General features: G+C 42.0%; 1 protein-coding gene across 4 annotated transcripts in view; it reads right to left on the bottom strand.

Annotated features, from left to right (window-relative positions):
* PHACTR2 (phosphatase and actin regulator 2) overlaps positions 1-19,808 on the bottom strand; it is a 217,621-nt gene that overhangs the window by 64,955 nt on the left and 132,858 nt on the right. For all 4 annotated transcript variants that reach the window (XM_053663428.1, XM_053663427.1, XM_053663429.1 and 1 more), the window contains one exon: positions 7,452-7,619. In XM_053663428.1, the coding sequence (XP_053519403.1) occupies positions 7,452-7,619 (168 nt within the window). The remainder of the gene's footprint in view (positions 1-7,451; positions 7,620-19,808) is intronic.

Genomic DNA, 19,808 nt, shown 5'->3' with positions numbered 1-19,808 from the left:
TACTTGGTTCCTACTGATAAGTTCTTATTATTTTAAAAACAAGATGAATTCCTTTTCTGGGTGTGATTCTAAACAGTAAAAATGAGGCTGGTTAAGTGCAATAATGAGAATGTGAGGGCAAGCCACCACGCTATCTGAGCATTGAAAATAGCCAAGAATGGGAGCGTGAAGCATGGGCAGACCCACTGGCTACCCAGAGGGCTCCAGGAGAGCAGGGAGCTCACCAGGCTTGTCCATCCCTGTGTCTCCAGCACATGCTGCATTGGGCCTGGTATTCAGTAACAACTCACAGAATAACTCAGACAGTTTAGTATGGTTCCATGATGAGAAAGTGAATTGAAGATAGATCAAGGGGATGAAAGAACTTTAGGAAAAGATGGAAGGATCATCATGAATGTGACTGAAATACATACGTGTACATGTGTATGTATGTGTGTGTGTGTGTGCATGCCAGGGGTTAGTTGGGAACATTGGAGAGAATTTGTTTCAGGTCAATGGAAAAGAAAACCTCTCCAATAATCACATCTAGGAACTGGGGGCCCAGGAGGAAGCTGAACGACTATTCCTACTCAGGTTGCTGCAGACAGGGGGTTCTGCCCTGGAGACAGACTTAGATGACTGATAAGGTCCTTTACGACCCTGACTGAAGACTCTGAAAGTGGTTTATTACTACAGTAACAATAAATCCTTTTTGGCTGTGTTTGGATGATTCTTAATAATATCAGGTTGCAGGTGCGTTGTGGATTAAACTGAGTGTTGTACAATAATTTGGTTACATTTTCACCAGTCCAAGGAATCTCACAGCAGAACTGGGGACACCAGTAGCATGTTACTTAGGCATTGTTTGAAGACAGAGGCAATAAGGCATTACTTCAAGTTACAAATGCATTCTTTGCTGGACTTGATACTTAGAACCACCAAAAAAACAGCACCAACAAGTGAGGGATTCTAAGCTTGGGCTCCAGGAAGCTGGCTTTCTGATGGACTGGACTTGAATTGAAGAAAGAAAGCCATACCCAAATGTTTACATTACAGAGTTAAACCCCTTTCCTGGACTTCTGCTCCTTGGGCAGAACTGTATAGAGAGAAATTACATGATTCGATAGGAGCTGAAAATAAGGGGTGGGAAAAAGCAGGTTTACAGTTCTGAGTACAGGAAACACAGCTTATTCTTGCATTATTTACTTATTAATTATTGTGCAATTGTTGTATTAACTATAAACCTACTTTGTAGATATTAGAATTAACAATCATGAAGTCCTTGCATGTGAGACATTTTAATTGTTAAATTACTGGATATAAAAAAGTTTAAAGTGGACTATCTTCACAGTGCATGAGCACCATTATTAGAAAAGAAGAAAATGCATGTGATTATTTAATAGGATTTCTCTGAGTGCTCTTCTTTCCTATTCTCCTGGCTTAAATGTTGTCTGCCTTCCAGATGCAGTTTCCCTGACCAGCCTATTGGAAACTGTCACTTCCTTCCCATACTCCCAATTTCTTGCTTTATTTGATCTCTTCTCACTTTCTAATACACTATCTAAATTACTGGGTTCACTTTCTGTAAACCCCTACTAGCACTAAGCCCATACGGAAAGGTGGCTCTGCCTCTTGTTTCCCCCTGTACCCCTGTGACAGAGCCTGGCTTGTCACAGATGTCGGTGCTCCGTGAACACCTGAGAAGACAAGTGTGTGTTTAACACACGAGCTCCCTGAAGACCTGGCTGTGCTGTGCAGTTACTGGAAGAGGGGGAGATTCCCTTCTCTGCCTCGGATATGCTGTGAGGGTGACTGATATGTGAAGGGGCTTCCATCTACTCAGTGGACCGAGATAAATAAAGACAAAGTGATGTCATTTACTGACGCAACTAAACCCGTCCTCAACAAATATCACCCTGGGCAAATCCTCTAATTCTGCCCTGATTTCTAAGGTATAGGAAATCATTCCTAGCAGCAACATTATGCCTCTATGGTTACAGAGAATACTACTTTAATGAAGACCAAACGTAGGTTTGATTCTTGCCCATCATTTTTCTGTGTGTACACTGTGGACATCAATCCAGCCAAAATGAAAATAGTTCCTGAGGGCAAATCCTTCTCACAGCAAAAACTCTAGTATATGAAGCAAACCAATGTCAGATTTATCTTTCAATGAGCAACCCTTACTGATCTGGGTAAGGAGTTACCTTCTAGGGAAGCAACCTGGCATCATGGTCCAAAGTACTGGCTACGGTGCCAAACTGCCTGGGTTAAGACACTGCCTTTGCTTCCTTATCCAGTGCGTTTTCTTGGGCAAGTGATTTGAATTTTCCTGTTTCAGTGTCCTCATGAATAAAACTAGAATAATAGTAGCACTTGAACTTCATAAGTTTTGATGATTAAATGAGTTACTGTAAATAACGTTCTTGGAGCAGGGCCTGGCACATAACAGCATTCAATAAAAATTAGCCACTATTATGATCAGGATATGTTGAGTACCTTCAGTAAATTAAAGTTCTTACCAGACCACTCTCCACAAGTTAGTCTGATTTCTAGAAAGCTGATAACTTGTAACAATGTCATCTAAAAATCTAGGCTGGCATTTCTTCCCCATGACGAAACAAATAAAAGTCATAATTTTCATGAAGAGAAGTAGCCTTGATTTTCTTTATTTAGAAGTATAACTGACTTAGAAAATAAGGGCAAAAGAAAAAACATTTTTTCCCTAATTATTTCATTGGCTTCTGTATAGTTGCATAGGGTTGCCTCTGTGGCACAGAAGTTTTTGAACAGTACTTTAAATTACTCTCTTGCTCTTTCCATGATTGATTTTTAAATCTTCCATTTCTTCTATAAAGTCCTAAAGCACCCAGGGCTCTATTTTTAGTTACAGTGGATGGTCACTAAATACGCAATTCAAGACACATTTAAGTGTGCACCCCAGGCCTAAATTATACAAAGCACCTGAAGTGGGGCAAAGCTGTGTGCAACAGTCTCTGTCCTTCAATACTTGACACCGTAAATCAAGAGCAGGCACATAAACGGGGAAAGAAGTCACAATATTTACGTCACAACAGCAGTGCTGGCAAAGGAGGGGAGCTTCCTGCCCAGCTGGGGCAGAATCCGGGCCAACAGCTTCAGAAAGAAGAGGCATGTTATGACCCTCGCATAGATGGTAGTCTTTCCCGCAGGCCAGGCTGTGGGAAGAAGGTGCTGAGAGGAAGAGGGAGGAGCAAAACGAAGGGTCTGGGGACAAGCAGGCTCAAGCATGCTCAGTGAGTGACTCTGTGTGTCCAAGGCTGTGACGAACAAAGATAGGACAGGAAAGGTCAGTCTGGTTACTCCAAGGAGAGCTGATGAACCTGGAATTCATTCAGGAAACAAGGTATGGTCGGTCACACTTTCTGAGTTGGAGGTGACAGGACCCAAGTTCCACCTGTGGGAAGCCACCTTGCGGTGGTGTCAGGAGGATCTCTGGGGGGAGGGGAGAGATGGGCGCCCTGCCTACCTGTGTCCCCCAGTGCACACAACCTCTGCTCACTCCTCCCTCCCGGATCCTGGGCTGGGTCATCCCAATACCGGGAGCTCCCAGCCCTGAGCGTGGGGTCTGCGAGGCTGCTTCCAGGGCTGTTCACTTTCTACAGGGAGTTTCTGTCCTGAATCCTTTGGTGACTTCCTGGCCTAGTTACCAGCTCCATCCTCTAGTTCCTCAAAAACCCCACAAAGGATGGGGGCCCTGGTGGCTGGCCTGAAACTTGGAAAAGTGTTACCTTGCTTACTCCAGGGTTCCTGACAGTGCTGTCCCGAACCTTCTCTGTCAGTCTCACCAGCTGGGTCAGGTTCCTCTCGTGGGCTTGCTCTCTGAACCCAGCCCCTCCCTGACTTTTCTAGCATTCTATAGCCAACTAACACTTAGATACAGCAAAAAGGCTACCTGCAACAATTGAGACAGAGAGTGAGGAAGCCAAGACAATGGGGATGGGGAGGAAAGGCTGACGTCAGAGGCCCTCTCAAGGAGGAAACAAATGGTTTTTGGAACTCGCCGATAGGAAGATGGTAATAAGCAGGGGAAAGTCAAAGGACTCCATGGTTCAAAGTCTGGATGCTACACAAAGCCGTGTCTGCAATCACAGGATACCTGGGATTGGCTGGCAAAGGATCTGTTTTGGTTTGGAACATGCTTGTACATAGTACTTTTCTACGCCCTCACCCCTCACTCTCCATGCTTATTCATAGCATCCATCAGTAGCTTTCCTCTCTAGAATGAAGGCTTCCTGAGAGCAGAGACCTTGCTCGATGACTTGCTGCAGACTACCCAGCTCTAGCACTGTGCCCGGCACATACACTATGTTCAGTGTAGATACATGCAGGCCATGTGAATGGATTTCGTGTTGACATGCAGTCCTCGGGCGGGTGCTGCCCAGCAGGTGCTTCAGTAGACGTGCCTGAGCCTCACCCAGAACCTGGGTCTGAGGGATGTGGGTGCTGAGAACAGAGGGTGTGATGGGGAAGGACACATTCGAAGAATGAGAAGGGCCAAGACGTGCAGCAAACTCCTCTCAAAGATTCAGGGGAGATGAGGAGGGGAATGGGGGGCAAAAGGCAGCAAGAAAAGTCAAAGGCAACCAGTACAATGACGCCTTTTGTAAATCGAGGAAGAACTCATCAGTAACGGCAAATGTAGGGGCTGGAATGGATGAATATTAGAGACAAACTAAATTCTGCCAATGAAAAATTCCTCCAGTGGAAATCCAGACTTAGCAAAAGTGGTATTAATCACCGTGCAGAGGAACATGGAAAGATTCACATCTGTGTGTTTAAAAGCCAGGACTTTCAGAGAAGGAAAAACACAGAAAAATTACTTTTCTTGGAAGGAATTTCATCTTCTTTCCTATCCCAAGATATTGTGGGTGTTGCCTAAGGTATACTTTATAGTTTGCCAGACAGCACATGACCTTGGCCATATCCAAACAGCTAGATTTCCCTGTTTCTGACAAAATTTACTAAAAGAAGAAAACACCTTTGTCTTGGTTATTTCCAACCACATTGATTTTCCTCTGTGACATCTTCCCTCAATGTGGGAAAAATTGCGACCTATCCTTTTGTGCTGCCCTTTATTTTAGGCCTTACTTACACATTCCAAAGCTCAGCAGGAATTTAAGCCTTAAAATAAACATACATTTAAGGTGATGAGAAAATACTTTATAATGAGACATTTGATAACCTCTTATAAAATTCAAGTAAAACATCAGTAATCATGTGGGTTTAAAAAAATCATGCAAGTAAATGTAGGAGGCAAATTCACAAAGAATTGTTAACACACTTATGTGGCTTGTTTTTATTCTTTCACAATCTGATTTAAAAAAACAATGAGTCACTAATGACTTTTTCAGGTTTTTAATGTAGTTTTCAATGTAGTCTTTAGGAACTCGGGTATAGTATCCACCCAGAACTACTTGGAGCTAAACTTATATAAAATCCTTTGTGAATATTCTTTAAATGCTTTAAAATATATTTTAAAAATATTTCATTTATTTTTAGAGAGAAGGGAAAGGAAGGAGAAAGAGAGGGAGAGAAACATCAGTATGTGGTTGCCTCTCACACGCCTCCCACTGGGGACCTGGCCTACAACCCAGGCGTGTGGCTTGACTGGGAATCGAACTGCTATCCGGTGCCCCACTTCCATCTTGGGTAGTCACGGTAACAAGAAGAGCCATATTGCCCCAGTGCTTCAGAAACCAGGAGGGGAGCACTTCAGAAGGTCACTGTAGTTCCTTTCGTAACTGAAGAGCATGGGAGAACAGTGCTCAGCCAGGGTGTGGAAGGAGTGAAGGACCGACAACAGAATCTGGAATTGAAACCCCTTAGAACTCAACTCATGGAACTCTGATCTGACTTGCTCAAGGTCATGCAGCACCTTGGTGGCAAAGACACTGCTAGAACCCAGAGGTCCTCACTCAGCACAGCGTTCTGTTCACTACTTACTTCCTACTGTCTCTTCCTCCAAGAAGCCAGTTAGGAACTAAAGAGTCAGTAACCATTATTGCTCTCTAAGTCAAGTCTCTTTTTTGTTTCTATCTTTTTTTTAATTTTTAAAGATTTTATTTACTTGTTTTTTAAAGAGGGGAAGGGAGGGAAACAGGGAGGGAGAAAAACATCAACGTGCGGTTGCCTCTCACACCCCCACTACCGGGTCCTGGCCCACAACCCAAGAATGTGCCCTGACTGGAAATGGAACCAGCAACCCTTTGATTCGCAGGCCGGCGCTCAGTCACTGAGCCACACCAGCCAGGGCTGTTTCTATCTTTTTATTCAGGAAATTTCCCAGTATCTACAACAGATGAGAATAATGAACCTCATGTACCCATCACTCGGCTTAAACAATTACCAACTTGTGGCCAATCTTCTTTTATCTCTACTCACCCATTTTCCAGGATTATTTCTAAACAAATCCCAGATATAGTTACCAAATTTTTTTAAAAAATATATTAAATGCTCAAAGAAAATATATGGCTGCAAATGCATCCTAAACCATTTCTTTAGGAAAGCCTGGTGTCTGTGTTTCATGCCCTTGTGCTACTTGTGAATTTTTTAATCTTCTTTCATAGCTGAAGAACTCATGGCTAGCTCTTAACTTGGCTCAGACCATGAGACATGCTCTGTGACCCCGCACACACAGGGACAACCTTAGACTGTGGGGCAATGAGGAATTCTGATGAAGTGACTGTTTTGGACTATAAGCATGAAAAAAGCTGAGCTTAAGATATAGTAACAAAATACCCCTGGTACTGGACTTGAGTTAGGCTTAATTCTGGCCTGAGATTTAAGCCCATCTTCCTCCATGAGTCCATATGAAGGGCACTAAATGATATCATTCTTAAGGTTTAACTAATCCACAAAATAAAATAACAGAAAATTTTGGCACCACTGGGGTTTGGCACCTGAGGACAGAGACCAGTCCTAAAGACATGATGGAAATTTAAAATGGAACAATAAATAGAGCAACATTTTTTTTCATACACCTGTTAAGATTTTGCCCACAAATAAATACATTTAAAAAAAGACATTAAAAATTTTTAAGTTAACAGACAGGATTGTACTGCTGGAACTAAGTAGATAGATATAGCTGTGTGTGTGTTGTGTTGTGTGTGTGTGTGTCTAAATGGATTCTTACAGCTACAATACTGGCAAATAACATTTCTACTTGTAATTTCTACCAGTTTACCTCCCCCTCCTGACACATCAGCTTTTTACATAAATTTACAAATATATATTTACAAGACTAAGTTAGAAAGCCAAAACAATTAGAAAAAGGCAAATCAGAATTCAAAGTTGTTTCATCCTTAAATGAAATAATTTCATTTAAAATATGCATTTTTTTCCAGAAAAAACCCTGCAAGTCACACTTCTTTTTACCTTTTGACCAATTTAATAATTTATCTCCTCTACTAACAAAGTTATGAGATTCATACCTGCTGAGGTTTCTCTAAATTTGTCACTGGTCTTCTTCTTCCTCCATTTCCAAGGCTTAAAGATTTTGCCAATGGTAGAGAGTTTCCCTTTTCTCTTGAAAGGAGGTGTTTGGGAACCTGCGGCTGGGCCATCTGAGTTTGCTATAGAAGCTTTGTCCAGTCCATCAACTGTATGAAGAAAAAGAAAGTCAGAGAAAAGCTGTGACACCAGTTTGAAGAACAACCACATCTATTTCTTCCTGCACTGTTAATAGTGCGCATACCCACTTTAAATGGAATCTCACGTAAAGTTTATTTTGCCCATTTCCTGAACTTCTCTGATATCAATCAGTATAAATCAACAAGAAATTACAATCCCCTTAGATAATCATTTTGTGGAAACAGAGGAGCAGCGAGGGACTTACTTAATAGGGAGGGACAAAAAATGTGGGTCATTGAAACAGCTGAATCTGTGTGCAACAAGCACACCAATATTTTGTGCAGAAATAAAGTACCCTAAGTATTTCTGAACTAGGATGTTTCCCGATAGGCTAGTTTGGCATTCTCAGTAATAAATATTATAGTTATGGTTTCTGCTTCACCAATTCAAATTTAGTGCCAAGAAGCTAGATTCTAATTTCCACAATGCTTAAACTACCTTGTGCTTCTATTACAAAAAGTTTTCAGTCTGAAATAAATGACAACTGTCACTACCAAGAAGAAATGTGTGGAAAATGTGGGTACTGTATGGGACAGAACATATCTTTAGGCACCTAAGTCATGTTATTAATCAGAAAAGAGGCACAAAACCTATGTCACCTTCCACTATGTTCAAAGCAGAAGGAAGATATGGTGACGAGGAATCAGTGTTGATAGTCGATAGTTTCCTAACTATCAACTTTTAATGGCAAAAAACTGGAAGCAGCCCATATTGGATAAACTACAGTGTTACTTCTGCAGTGAAAAAGCACCTAGCAATTCAAACAAAAGAGCCATTGATACACACAACTATATGTGTGCATGTCAAAAACATGTGCTGGGGAAAATAGCAACATGCAAAAACGTGGATACTGTGTGGTTCTATTTATATGTAGTTCTAAAAGTGACAGAATAAATTTATGGCCAACACTTCTCCCCTCCCCAAATAACAAAGAAGAAGAAGAAAGAAAGGAAAGCAGAACAGTAATGGCTTCTTGGGAGTGAGGTGGCAGTAAGAACTGAGAAGAGGCATGAGGAACTTCTCGGGGGACAGAGACGATCTCAGTACGGGATGGGCTGTACAAAGCCCATCGGGTGGTAATTCTGGTATCACACACTTCAGGTTATGTAAAATTTCCCTTTTAAAAACCTGTAAGTAGTGAAGTCTAATTATAATGTTCATGCTGATGTGTTTAGGGGTAAAGTGTACTGAAATCCTTTTAAAATAATAAATGGATGGATAGATAGGACAGACAGATAAATATAGGGTGGGGCAAAAGTCGGTTTACAGTTGTGAGTCTGAAAACACAGTTTATTCTTGCACTATTATTTATTAATTATTGTATTATTTCCCATACAAACAACTGCAGACCTACTTTTGCCCCACCCTGTACACAACAAAGTAAAATACAGCACAATGTTAAGTGTTCAGTCTAGGTGGTGGACAGGTGGTGATGAATGGTACACTTGTTTCATTTTCAAAAGTTTCCTAACAACATATTGCAAAAAACAAAAACAAAACAAAAATGGAATGGCAAGGACTTTTTGCAGAAAAATGGAACAGACTTATTTTTAACTCCTCCTCCTATTAAATACAACATAAAAAGCCTGGGTGTTACATATAAAACCAACGTAAGAAGACTCTGCCAGGTGAAAACAAGGCAGATCAGCCCGGGATCTCAGGACCCAGAAAACAACATGGAGGGGAGAGCTTGGCTTTTCTTCTTGTCTCGTATATATCAGACTTATAGTTGGAGAAACACCAACGTTCAGAGACCAAAACAACCTCAACCAAAGCCGAAGGGTTGGGAAAGGAACGGCCTACTAAGATAGGAAACCTATAAATAACTGCTCTACTCCAGCCAATCACCACAGAAGAAACTACTACCATCCCTGCCAGCGAAGGCGGAGTGGGGAGACTATGGAGTTCTACCCTCGTGAACCTCTAACGAGCAGCTCCACCACCCAGAGTGATGTCAGAAAAGATCAAGGAGGAAGCCAGGACCCTCATGCCTGCCAGCTGGTGACGAAGCATCCTCTACAGTGTCGGTGCAGCCCATGTGGGAGTTTGGACTTCCAACTGTGCCTGGCAGTAATAAGGTGTCTCTCTCCCTCCTCCCCCAAATATTGGGGCGATTAGGCCACTTCCCAGTGGAAACAAGACCGTGCCCACCCACTGTGGTGTCACTGGAGACCAGGTGGGGATCTGAAAATCTTATGGGGCTTGATAGTATCAAGGAGTTACCACCATGCCCATTTCCACCACCAGGTAGCAATGGAAGATGAGCGGGGAACCTGGATTTTCCTTTCCACCTGGCAGTAATGAGGTAGCACCCCTCGCTTCAACTTGCTGGAGAGATGCCAGACAAAGAGAGTTAAAGCAAAAGATTCGATAACATTTAGAGTCTCATCACACGATACAAAAATGTCTAAATTTCAATAAAAAATTACTTGGCATACCAAGAAGCAGGAAAATCTTTAGCCGAAAGAAAGAAGACAATCAGTACATGTCAACACCTAAATCCTTATGCGTGCTCCTTCCAAACAAGATCGATGCATTCCACCCTTCCCACTAGTGAAGCCTACTCGAATTTCTGGGAGAAATGCAAATTCTCCTGTGTACGGCTCCTCACCCACTTTACCCTGCCCGAGTTGGCCACAGTGCGGCAGGCAGAGAGGCAGGTGCAATGGACTGATTTTGAAGCGGAGCCAGAGTAAAGAAGTAAAATCCTGATTTATTTCACTTCCACTCCTGTCCAACTGCCCTCCTTAAACTAGGGGGAAACCCGGGGAGGAACTAAGAACGTGGTGTTTCTTCTTCATGAGAATTTATGCTGAAGGGCTCAGTTTTGAACATTTTTGATGTTGTGAAATATAAAAGGGCTGACTACTACAAACATAGAAAGTTCAGTCTCCACCTCCAATTCATCTTTGTAGCTACAGACACACATCCTAGTTCTCATTTTCTCTCAAACCACACATCCCATTCCCTGACACTCCACAAAAACTCTGCTCTGAACCCAAACCATTCAAGGATAGTGGCTTTTTCTCTTGAAAACAAAAAGAAACAAAGAAAAACAAGAATCAAATAATTTCCTCAGTGAAGAAGGTGATGATGGAGAGACTGAGTGAGGCAGTTGATGAGTGAAATCCACCTTTATTTTCTTCAAGAATCATTTCTAGGCTATTTGTGTCTTTGTGATTTATCATGCTTACATAAAATGCAGCTTATCATTGCATTTTAAATTTGGAGTAAAGTTTTTGTTTCTATTGTAATTCTGCCACTTGTCCCTTTAAAGGCCACAGAACATATGGCAAAGAGACATTAGGATAGCGCTTTGGCATGATATGTTATTTCCTACATTCATGTGGGGCTTCTCTCTCAATGGCACAACGACTTTGGAAGTGTGTTGTCATACACAGGGACATATAGACAAATTCTGGGCACAAAACCAAGGAGACAAGAGTCGACTGATTCTCCATGAGCCACCTCAGATGAGACTGAATAACGTTTCTAAGGAAGTCAGGGGGTTCTCCTTGTCTTGAGTTGTTTATAAAGGATTCTTACTCTCTTGCCCATAAGCGCTCCCACTAGGTTGGATCAAATCTCTAGTGGACGGGAAGAGAGAAAGAACAGAAAAATCAAAATGCGAGTCAGTACATGGGGATGTGAGCTAGCAATTCTGAAACCGCTATACCTGTACATTGGAATGGAACAAATGAGCAGTGAAATTGGGAGCCAGGCTTTCTCACTCCTGGAAAGAAAGGTTACAGGTAAGCAAGGGGGAAGCCAGAGTAAGCCATGTGCTACTAGATCAGAGCTGGAAACAGCACAAGGAACTTTTGTTTGGCCAGACATATAAAGAGGTCAGATAGATAGATAGATAGATAGACAGACAATGTGTACATTGGCTCAGCAGACACACATGTATTTCTTAGCTCTGTTTGCTCAGAAGACCCAGGACCAACAACACCCCTGTAAGCACACGGAGCACTCAGGTCTTGGGTTCTAACAGCACTCTCCAGTAAGAAGACTCCAATCTCTTCATGGAAGTGGCTGCTTCCCAAGCTGGGGCAAGGGAAATACTAGATGAGCCTGGAGCATCTTATAGGGCTGGAAAGTAAGCCAGTGCTCAAAAAACGTACTGACAGAAGTATATCACAGCCACCAAGGAAACAGCTGAAAGAGTCCCGAAGACTAAAGCTGAAACAATTTGAGCAACAACATAAGTCATGTATTAGATGATAATCTAAAGTATAAGAGAAATATGCAATATCCACACTGATATAAATATTGAATACATAAATGTGGAAGAACAGATAAATCTATACAGAAGAAATTACAAATAATTTATACAAAAACTCCTTTTCAAGGAGGTGGAGCTTACTCCTCACTTCTTAAATGTGGGCTACCCATGATGACTTCCTTCCAAAGGGGGGAGGAGTGACTTTGCAGTGCAAAGACCTAACACACACTGCCACAGCGAAGCGATCTTGATTAAGGTCCTCGGTAATAGGTCATGTTGATAGCATCTGCCCTTGAGAGGCTGTGATGAGAATCGTACTCCAAAACCTTTTGCTCCAGTGAAACCATGAGAGAAACATCAGACAAAACCAAACTGCGGGACATTTACGAATTGCCTGACCAAATCCACCTCAAACTGTCCAGACCAATACAAACAAGGAAAGTATGAGAAACTGTTACAGACCAGAAAAGGCTACGAAGACACGATAAATAAGTGTGATGTGGTATCTTGCATGGAATCTGGAACAAAAAGGATATTTCAGGAAAACTAGTAACATCATGGTAAATGGAAGAATTCAGTTAATAGTAATGCACCAAGGCTTGTAACAAATGCATCCTACTGGTAGGAGATGAAGAATAGGAAAGACTAAGTCAAGGGTAGATGAGAATGCTCTGCTATCTTGGCAACTTTTCTGCAAAACTAACCCTATTCTAGAATACAGGTCTCATTTGTTAAAATGCGGCATTAACTAGCGTGGTGGCCAAATGGGGTTTGGGAGATTCACAAAGGAGAGGTTGTCAGCCACAGAGAGGGCTCAGGGAGCACTGGTCTTTGTCAACAATAAAGATTTCTGCTCAAAGAAGTTTTGGAAGATGTATTTCGGAACTGTGCATCTTTCCCTTGGAAATCTCCCTTTACCGATACTTTAAATTCCCAGTATTTTATTACTACGAGAATATTTACAGGTTATCACACTGCTATTTCAATACTTTTTAGCATGTGACAGACCCAACAAGGTAGTTGTATTCAACATCCTGCAAGAGGCTAGACAGTAGTCCAGTTTCAGAATGGCAGCAGGAAGTTCTCATCCCCAGTTCCTGTGACACCATGCAGAGGAGAGAGTGAACTCTTCTCCAAACACACACACACACACACACACACACACACACACCCCATCCTGGGATTAGTATTGTGTACTGCCAACGTAAAATAGCAAATTTGGGAATAAAAAGATAGGAAGTTCCCCGTACTTTATTTTTAAATCACTGAAGCCAAACTATTTCACTATTTCTAATAATACAATTTTGTCTGAGAATTGAAAGTATAGTTAAAGGACTTAGATGTATTTACGACAATTGAAGATGCATGTTCTAGCTCATCCATTTTTTTCCTCTGACCTCCTGGGGGAGGGGACGAGAGCGGCACAATGCAGAACCAGGCATCCCGTGGCTCTCGGTGGGAAAGGTCTGCTGAGCGTGCTCCAACACTGAGTTAGTCACTGACCCACCCTGAGTTTCATTCTCTCCTGAAAGGGGAAATCAGTGAGCACTTTATTAACAGCAGAATTTATTGGGTATTTCCTGTGCGTCAGGCACTGTGTTAATCACTTCACCTGAATTATTATTAGCTCATGCTAATTTTCACAATAGCTCTGAGATAAGTACCACTATTAGTCTCATTTTGGAGATAAGGAAACAAAGATTCCCAGAGACTAGGCATCTAAGGCAGTATCAGGGATAGAGTGTGTGTGTGTGTGTGTGTGTGTGTGTGTGTGTGTACGCATATTTATAACCAGTAAATAAATATTCACTGGTTAAATTATGTGACTGAGTCAAGAATAAATATCTTCCTCAAGTGACACACCAAGTAGAGGACAGAATTTGGAACAGAAGTCAGGTCTGTCTGCCTCCAGAGATCGGCCTCTTACCCTGAGATGGGCTTTAACCTGGGGCTGTGACTCATCCCGTAAGGGCCGGGGGGTCACGGACAGGCAGGCTGGGGAAGCAGACTGGATCATGGTCAGTGATGCCAGCCAGGGGGGAGGCTCCGGAACAAAGGCAAAAGCACAGCCGCCCAGAACCGAGCTGGTACCTCTGGCTCCCAGGGAGAGGGAGGCTTAACTGGGACCACCAAGACGAGTAGCAGGCTTTTCGGTGGAAATGAAAGTGGGAATGGCCTGAGAGTGAACCAACCAAGGGTGGCTGACCTTTGAAAGCAATGCCAAGAGAAATGTTCTCATTATCACCGTGCTGTGCTCCTAACAGATAGATGGTACACACCAAAAAGATACATACGAAAAAGATAAAAACAAACTGCTAAAGGCATGTCTTTGAATGTGGAATGCTGTTAAGAGTAAAAGTTTAAAAAGGAATTACAGAATTTCTGAACTTTCTATGTTTAAATGTATCTACCACTACTTAAAAATCTGAGAGTAATAGAATTTGAGAGTAGAAATGACCTTAGTTGGTGCAAAAAAGATTTTGCTTTTACTCAGATAATAGTTCCTTTAAAAAATAATCAGCAGTAAGGTAATAATAGTCAAGGCTAAAAATATTTGTTAAATTATTTAGTCATCATCTTTTTAAAATCCAGCAAGAGTAAAGAGAACAGAATGTAAACGAGAAATTGAATTTAAAGAAAAATAAATAGAACGTAAGAAATTCTGCTATCATAGAGTCAAATGAAGGCAGTTAGTCCCTTGAGAGGAAGACTCTCTTACAACGTGCCTCCAAATTTGCCAATTTCCGTTCTTCTGTGGCTTGAAAGAAACTATAAAGTTCTCTAAAGGGACCTGGGATGAGATCAGTACTTCCCACTGTCATTAAAGTTAATAATATGGAGCTTTCTCAAAATAAACTTTGAGGTAAAACATACACACAGAAAGTAAATGATTTTGCACATGTGATCACCATCCAGATCAAGGTCTAGTTCACTGCCAGGCCCAGAAGCTTCCTCATGCCTCTTCTCAGTCAAACCTCCCCTCCCCCAGCCATTCCCCCAAATAACCACTGTTATAACTTCCACCACCACTGATTTATGTTTTTGAACTTCAACTTAGAGTATTTCTTCACAAAAGAAATACACAGCATTTCTTTTGTGTCTGTCTTCTCACACTAGACATTATTTGGATGAGATTCATCCAAATACATGAGCATTTCCAAGTGAAGTTACCTGGTTACAAAATGAGAAAAACGCTATCTTAGCAAGACCTCGGATGACAGTGTTCTTGAAAGTGGTGAGCTTTATAGACAGCTCTTCTCTTCAGAAAGGCTATCACTACCACTTCCTTTACCTGGAAAATGTAAATAATATCTCCTTGCCCTTACTAGGTTTCCAGGAGAGCTAATCTACCTTTCTACCATCTTTTGAGGTATTAAGGTTGCCCTGAAGCTGTGCTAAATTAGAAGCAAGGTTAAAGATGGAGAAGTTTCTTTTCTGTAAATAATGACAGCTTTATGCTGATTCTCACTCTGCACAATAGAGCAGGTAGCCGTTCTGATCAGGACTACCCACAGAAACACGGGGCGCAACATTATGATTTACATGAACAACAATCATGTCTCATGGTTCTACATTAGGTACATACTTAAGCCCCTATATATGAGGAAACTGAGACCTAGGAAGGCTGTGTGGCTTCCCAAATCATTAAATCAAGGCAGAGACATCGTCTAGGTCATCTGATTTTGATCAAACCTTTTTTCCACACTCTACAAGCCTGTCCTCATTGAAATGACAGCTGAGATCATGGTGAACCAGTAGCACCTCTAGTAACTCTAAAAGAGCAGTGAGACTCTGTTTGTAGAACAAAAAGGAAAGAAGACATTGCACAATTCAGAGAGGCAATAAATTGCAGTTCATGTTCTGGGTTTTGACCGTCCAATGGAGATGGTTAACTGTTAGCCAAGAAGATAGCTGAGTCCCAGACTTGACTCTGCTACTTAACTGGCCCTGTGACCTCGAGCAAGGACTCTGATACTTCATGGCTGAAATTAGGAAAGTAGGTTAAATGATCTCCAGGTTCTTTCCAACTTTTAAATTTCTATGCTTCGCATACTGCTTTGTGCTAAGTATATCAAACCTCAGGTTGCATTTGGAACTATTCTAAGTGCTTCATGAATACTACCTCATTAATTCTCACCACAAATCCAGGAAGTAGGTGCTACTAGTATTTCTATTTTATAAATGAGGAAGCAGAAGTCCAGAGAGTCCAAGCAACTTGCCCAAGGTCACAGAGGGTAAATGGGATTGATACTCAACAATTTGCTTCCAGCATCCTTTGTACAAAGTGGATTAAAGGGTTGTGAGTGGGAATAGGGCTCTATTATAATAGAAGGCAAGACAAAAACCCTAATGAATAATAACTGAGTTCCACCCCCAACCACTTTCTTGGGTTAATCCAAGAGTTGGGGCAGGTACTGTGTTGCTCTCTAAAGCTATGCCCACTGTCATCACAGTCAAGTTCGTGCTGAATGCAGGCAGGGTGCATACTTCACTTATACTGCCTATAGTCATTTGATTGCATAGAGTCCTTATTTACCATTGTATGAATTCTAGAAATTTGATGCCATCAGCTTTTTAACTTGTTTTTCTAACAGACATAGCCATTATTTTTAAACTCCCGAAGGGAAAAGCTACTAAAGACTTCCATCTGTCTGCAAGTCTGCTCAGAGAACCTCAGAGTTTCAACTTGTGGCCAACAGGCCTCAGAATGAGAGTGTGTTTGTGCAGCTGTGTGACATCCTGATGCACTGACATGAACAACATCCCGTAGACTTGCTGCAGGATATTCAACAGATTAAATAATGCCACTCATGTTTGGGGTTTAAGAGACTCTGAATGAGTGGGAACAAAGTCACTCTGCAAATGGAAAATCAATTTTAATGTAAACAAAACATCTTGAGTTTTGAATACCACTGTTCCTACAAGTAAAGGGTTCTATGAACAGATATGATGGCTGTGCTTAAGAATAGCAAGACGTCTGCTACACAGATGGAAAATAAGAAAGGAACCAACCAGCTTTCTACCTTCCTTCCCTTTCCAAGAGCCTAAGATGGAGAGCAGGCGTTGCTGTGTGAAGGGTGTGCGTGTTTGTGAAAAGGAAGAAAAAATCGCTACATCTCCAGTGGACAAACCACCAAGTGAAAGAGAACTTCACCTCCTCTGCTGGGACAGCGACTATTTGGTTTAAGCAGAGCAAGCACATAGGGATGAAATTTTAGGGGAGAAGCTGGCAGACCTTGGATATAAATTGTAAAAAAGAATCAAATGTAATTTCATGACTTAAGTAGGTAGCTAAATTTTGCCTCAGACAAGATTATTAAAAATTTGCCATAGAGGATGAAATGTAAGAGAAGTATTATTGAAACAACACATTAAATCAGTATCTTTGGGAGCCCTGAGAGTCTACATATAATGTGACTATCCTTGTCCCTATTCCAACAGTCCCTTGGCAGGTGCACCATGTTCCCCGCACTGATATCTGTGAAGACACTGGTAGCCACACGCAGAAACCCGGACCCTCCTCCCAAGGCAGAAATGAAGCCCACAGGCCCCTGCAGTGGAAGGCAGGATGCTGGAAGGAGAATTTATGCCAATTAGTCATAAACAGTCCCCACGGCACCAAGATTTATAGCCTTGTCATTCAATTAAGAGGTGACTGTGACAATCCGGGCATCTGAACTTGGATGAGAGCAGTGCAAATGGATTGGAGATGACGAATGGACCCAAGAGACATTGGGGAAGAGGTAAGAAAGCAGACGCACCACCTAGAGAAGTCGAGGAGAACTGCGTGGCCTGAGCCTCTCTGAGGACGTGGTGGGACGTCAAGACGAGAAGAGGACATGGAGAAAAGACCTACGGCTTGTGTCCAGGCACCATGAACTCCAGATGTTGGCAGGACATCCAGGGGAAGATGTTCAGCAGAGAGTCAGAAATACACCACTGGCACACTGGCAAAAAGTTGGTGTTGAAGTCATTTGAGAAAGTCACCTGAACAAAAGCAGCATTTGAAGACCACAGGTAAACTCTTAGAGAGTGGTCACACTCCTTAGGAGGCAGCAGGCTTTATGCAATCAATAATGAGTTGTGGACTTCTTTTATAGTCAGAGTTGTTAAATGAAGAAAAGTGTTTTGTTTACTCATTTGCTGTAAGTTCAAAAGTGAAGAGGACACTGTTTATGGGCTGGGAGGAAAGAGCCTGGAGGGATGGAGAGAGTGAAAATGCCAGAGAATACACCAGAACACGGGACTGGATTCCCTTAGGGTAATATCAAGACTTAGGGTGGGGGGGAGCCTGGACACCTGGTGATTATGAGGAATGACTGGGAAGTCAGGAGGTGAGGACAGCCGCAAAGGGATGTGAACAGAGGCTCGGCAGGATGGCTCGTACTTTAAGTGAGAATATCTGCAATACCGGAAGCAAAATGGGCAGGAGTTGGCCTGGATGTCAATGGTGAGATGTGAAGAATAGAGACTCCAATACAGATGGTTACCAGGGAAAAACCACCACAGAGAAGTGGGTTTCAGACAACGTGAGGAAGAAGAGCAAAACTCCAAAAAAAAAAAGAGCATGTAGAAAAATCTTCTTACTGTGAAATGCAGTCATTTATAGTTAATTCACTGAACAACTACTATAAACAAGGTAATGCACTGGACCTATAATAGTGAGCAGAGTGGATTAGATCTCTGCCCGGAGGAGGCTTACAGTCTAGGAGGGAGGCTGACATTACCATTCAAGCCAGCATCCATTCCAAAGAGAGACAGGGCAAGTCATGACAGCACAGAGCATGGGGCTGACTGGAGGGGCTCACGCTGTGACAGCTTAGCATTCATTCTAGTGACAGGCATAGTGTAAAGTGGTCTCCAAGTTCTGAGGTCAAGTTCAGCATGAGATTGTTGAGGGCCAGACACAGTCTACTTTCCTAATGTTGCCTGAGAGGTGGAAATATCCTGTCCAAATTAAGCAGGAAACCACTTAAAAATCGCTGAAATGCAAAGGATTAACATTCCTTGGTCTATACACCTAATGAGGGAGAGAGAAAGGAAATCCATTAGTTGCTTTCTTAAAAAATAATTTTATAGTAATGATGCCTTTAGGGTTGATTTAGATTTTTCCCTCCAGTGTAGTCACTGAGGATATGCTGCTTACAAGATGTTCTATTTTGGTTCCGTTCTTTCCAACCACACATGTGTGTGGAGTGAGCATTCCAGAGAACGTGCTGTATCCCCAGGACTTGGGTACAGTTCCACAGTGAAAGCTTTGGGATCCAATTAGGCCACCAGCATGCCAACTTGCTTATTCCAAAATTCTTTTCTGATAAAATTTTATTAAGATTTTCAACACTGGCCTGAGGGAATGCGGAATGCAGACTAGAAGGAAGGGGAAAAGCCCACGGCAGAATTCAGAAGTAGCTGGTGGCAGTGCGCTGGCTTTTCCACAAGCCATAAAAATAATTGTTGTTAGTGAGTAAGGGAAAAGTACTGCCTCTTCGAGAAGCAAGTGTAAGAGAATGGAATAGTCCTCCCTACTAGATCAGGGGTCCCGTGAGGATGGAGACTAAAAGAGTTTGGTTCCCAGTGGGTGGTGCCCCCACCCTGTACCTAAGCCACAGAAGGTACTTAATAAATATTTACAAAATGAGTAACTAAATCACGGACAAATGTTTGGCAATAATGTACAAGGCCTGGCCTAAATAGGCAATGATTTATTTTAGCTTGAGATTTTTCACCCAGAGGAAATTGTTCCAATAGTGCCTTCCTGTAGAATCCCAAATATTTTGAAAGATAATATAACAAAGACTGAAGTTTGAAACTGAGAAAATATCAAAGCCAGCAGGAAGGATGATTAACACTCATAAGAATGGTAGAGACATTTTGGACAAATTTTTCAGGTGAACAAAGACTTCAGTGCTGCTTATTATGTAATTTTAAAGAG

This window comes from Artibeus jamaicensis, unplaced genomic scaffold, assembly GCF_021234435.1.
Source record: "Artibeus jamaicensis isolate MK-2021 breed Jamaican fruit bat unplaced genomic scaffold, CSHL_Jam_final contig_3176, whole genome shotgun sequence".
NCBI classification, from domain to species: domain Eukaryota; kingdom Metazoa; phylum Chordata; class Mammalia; order Chiroptera; family Phyllostomidae; genus Artibeus; species Artibeus jamaicensis.
Note: the sequence above shows the minus strand (reverse complement) of the source record. Positions and strands in the feature narration are given on the sequence as shown.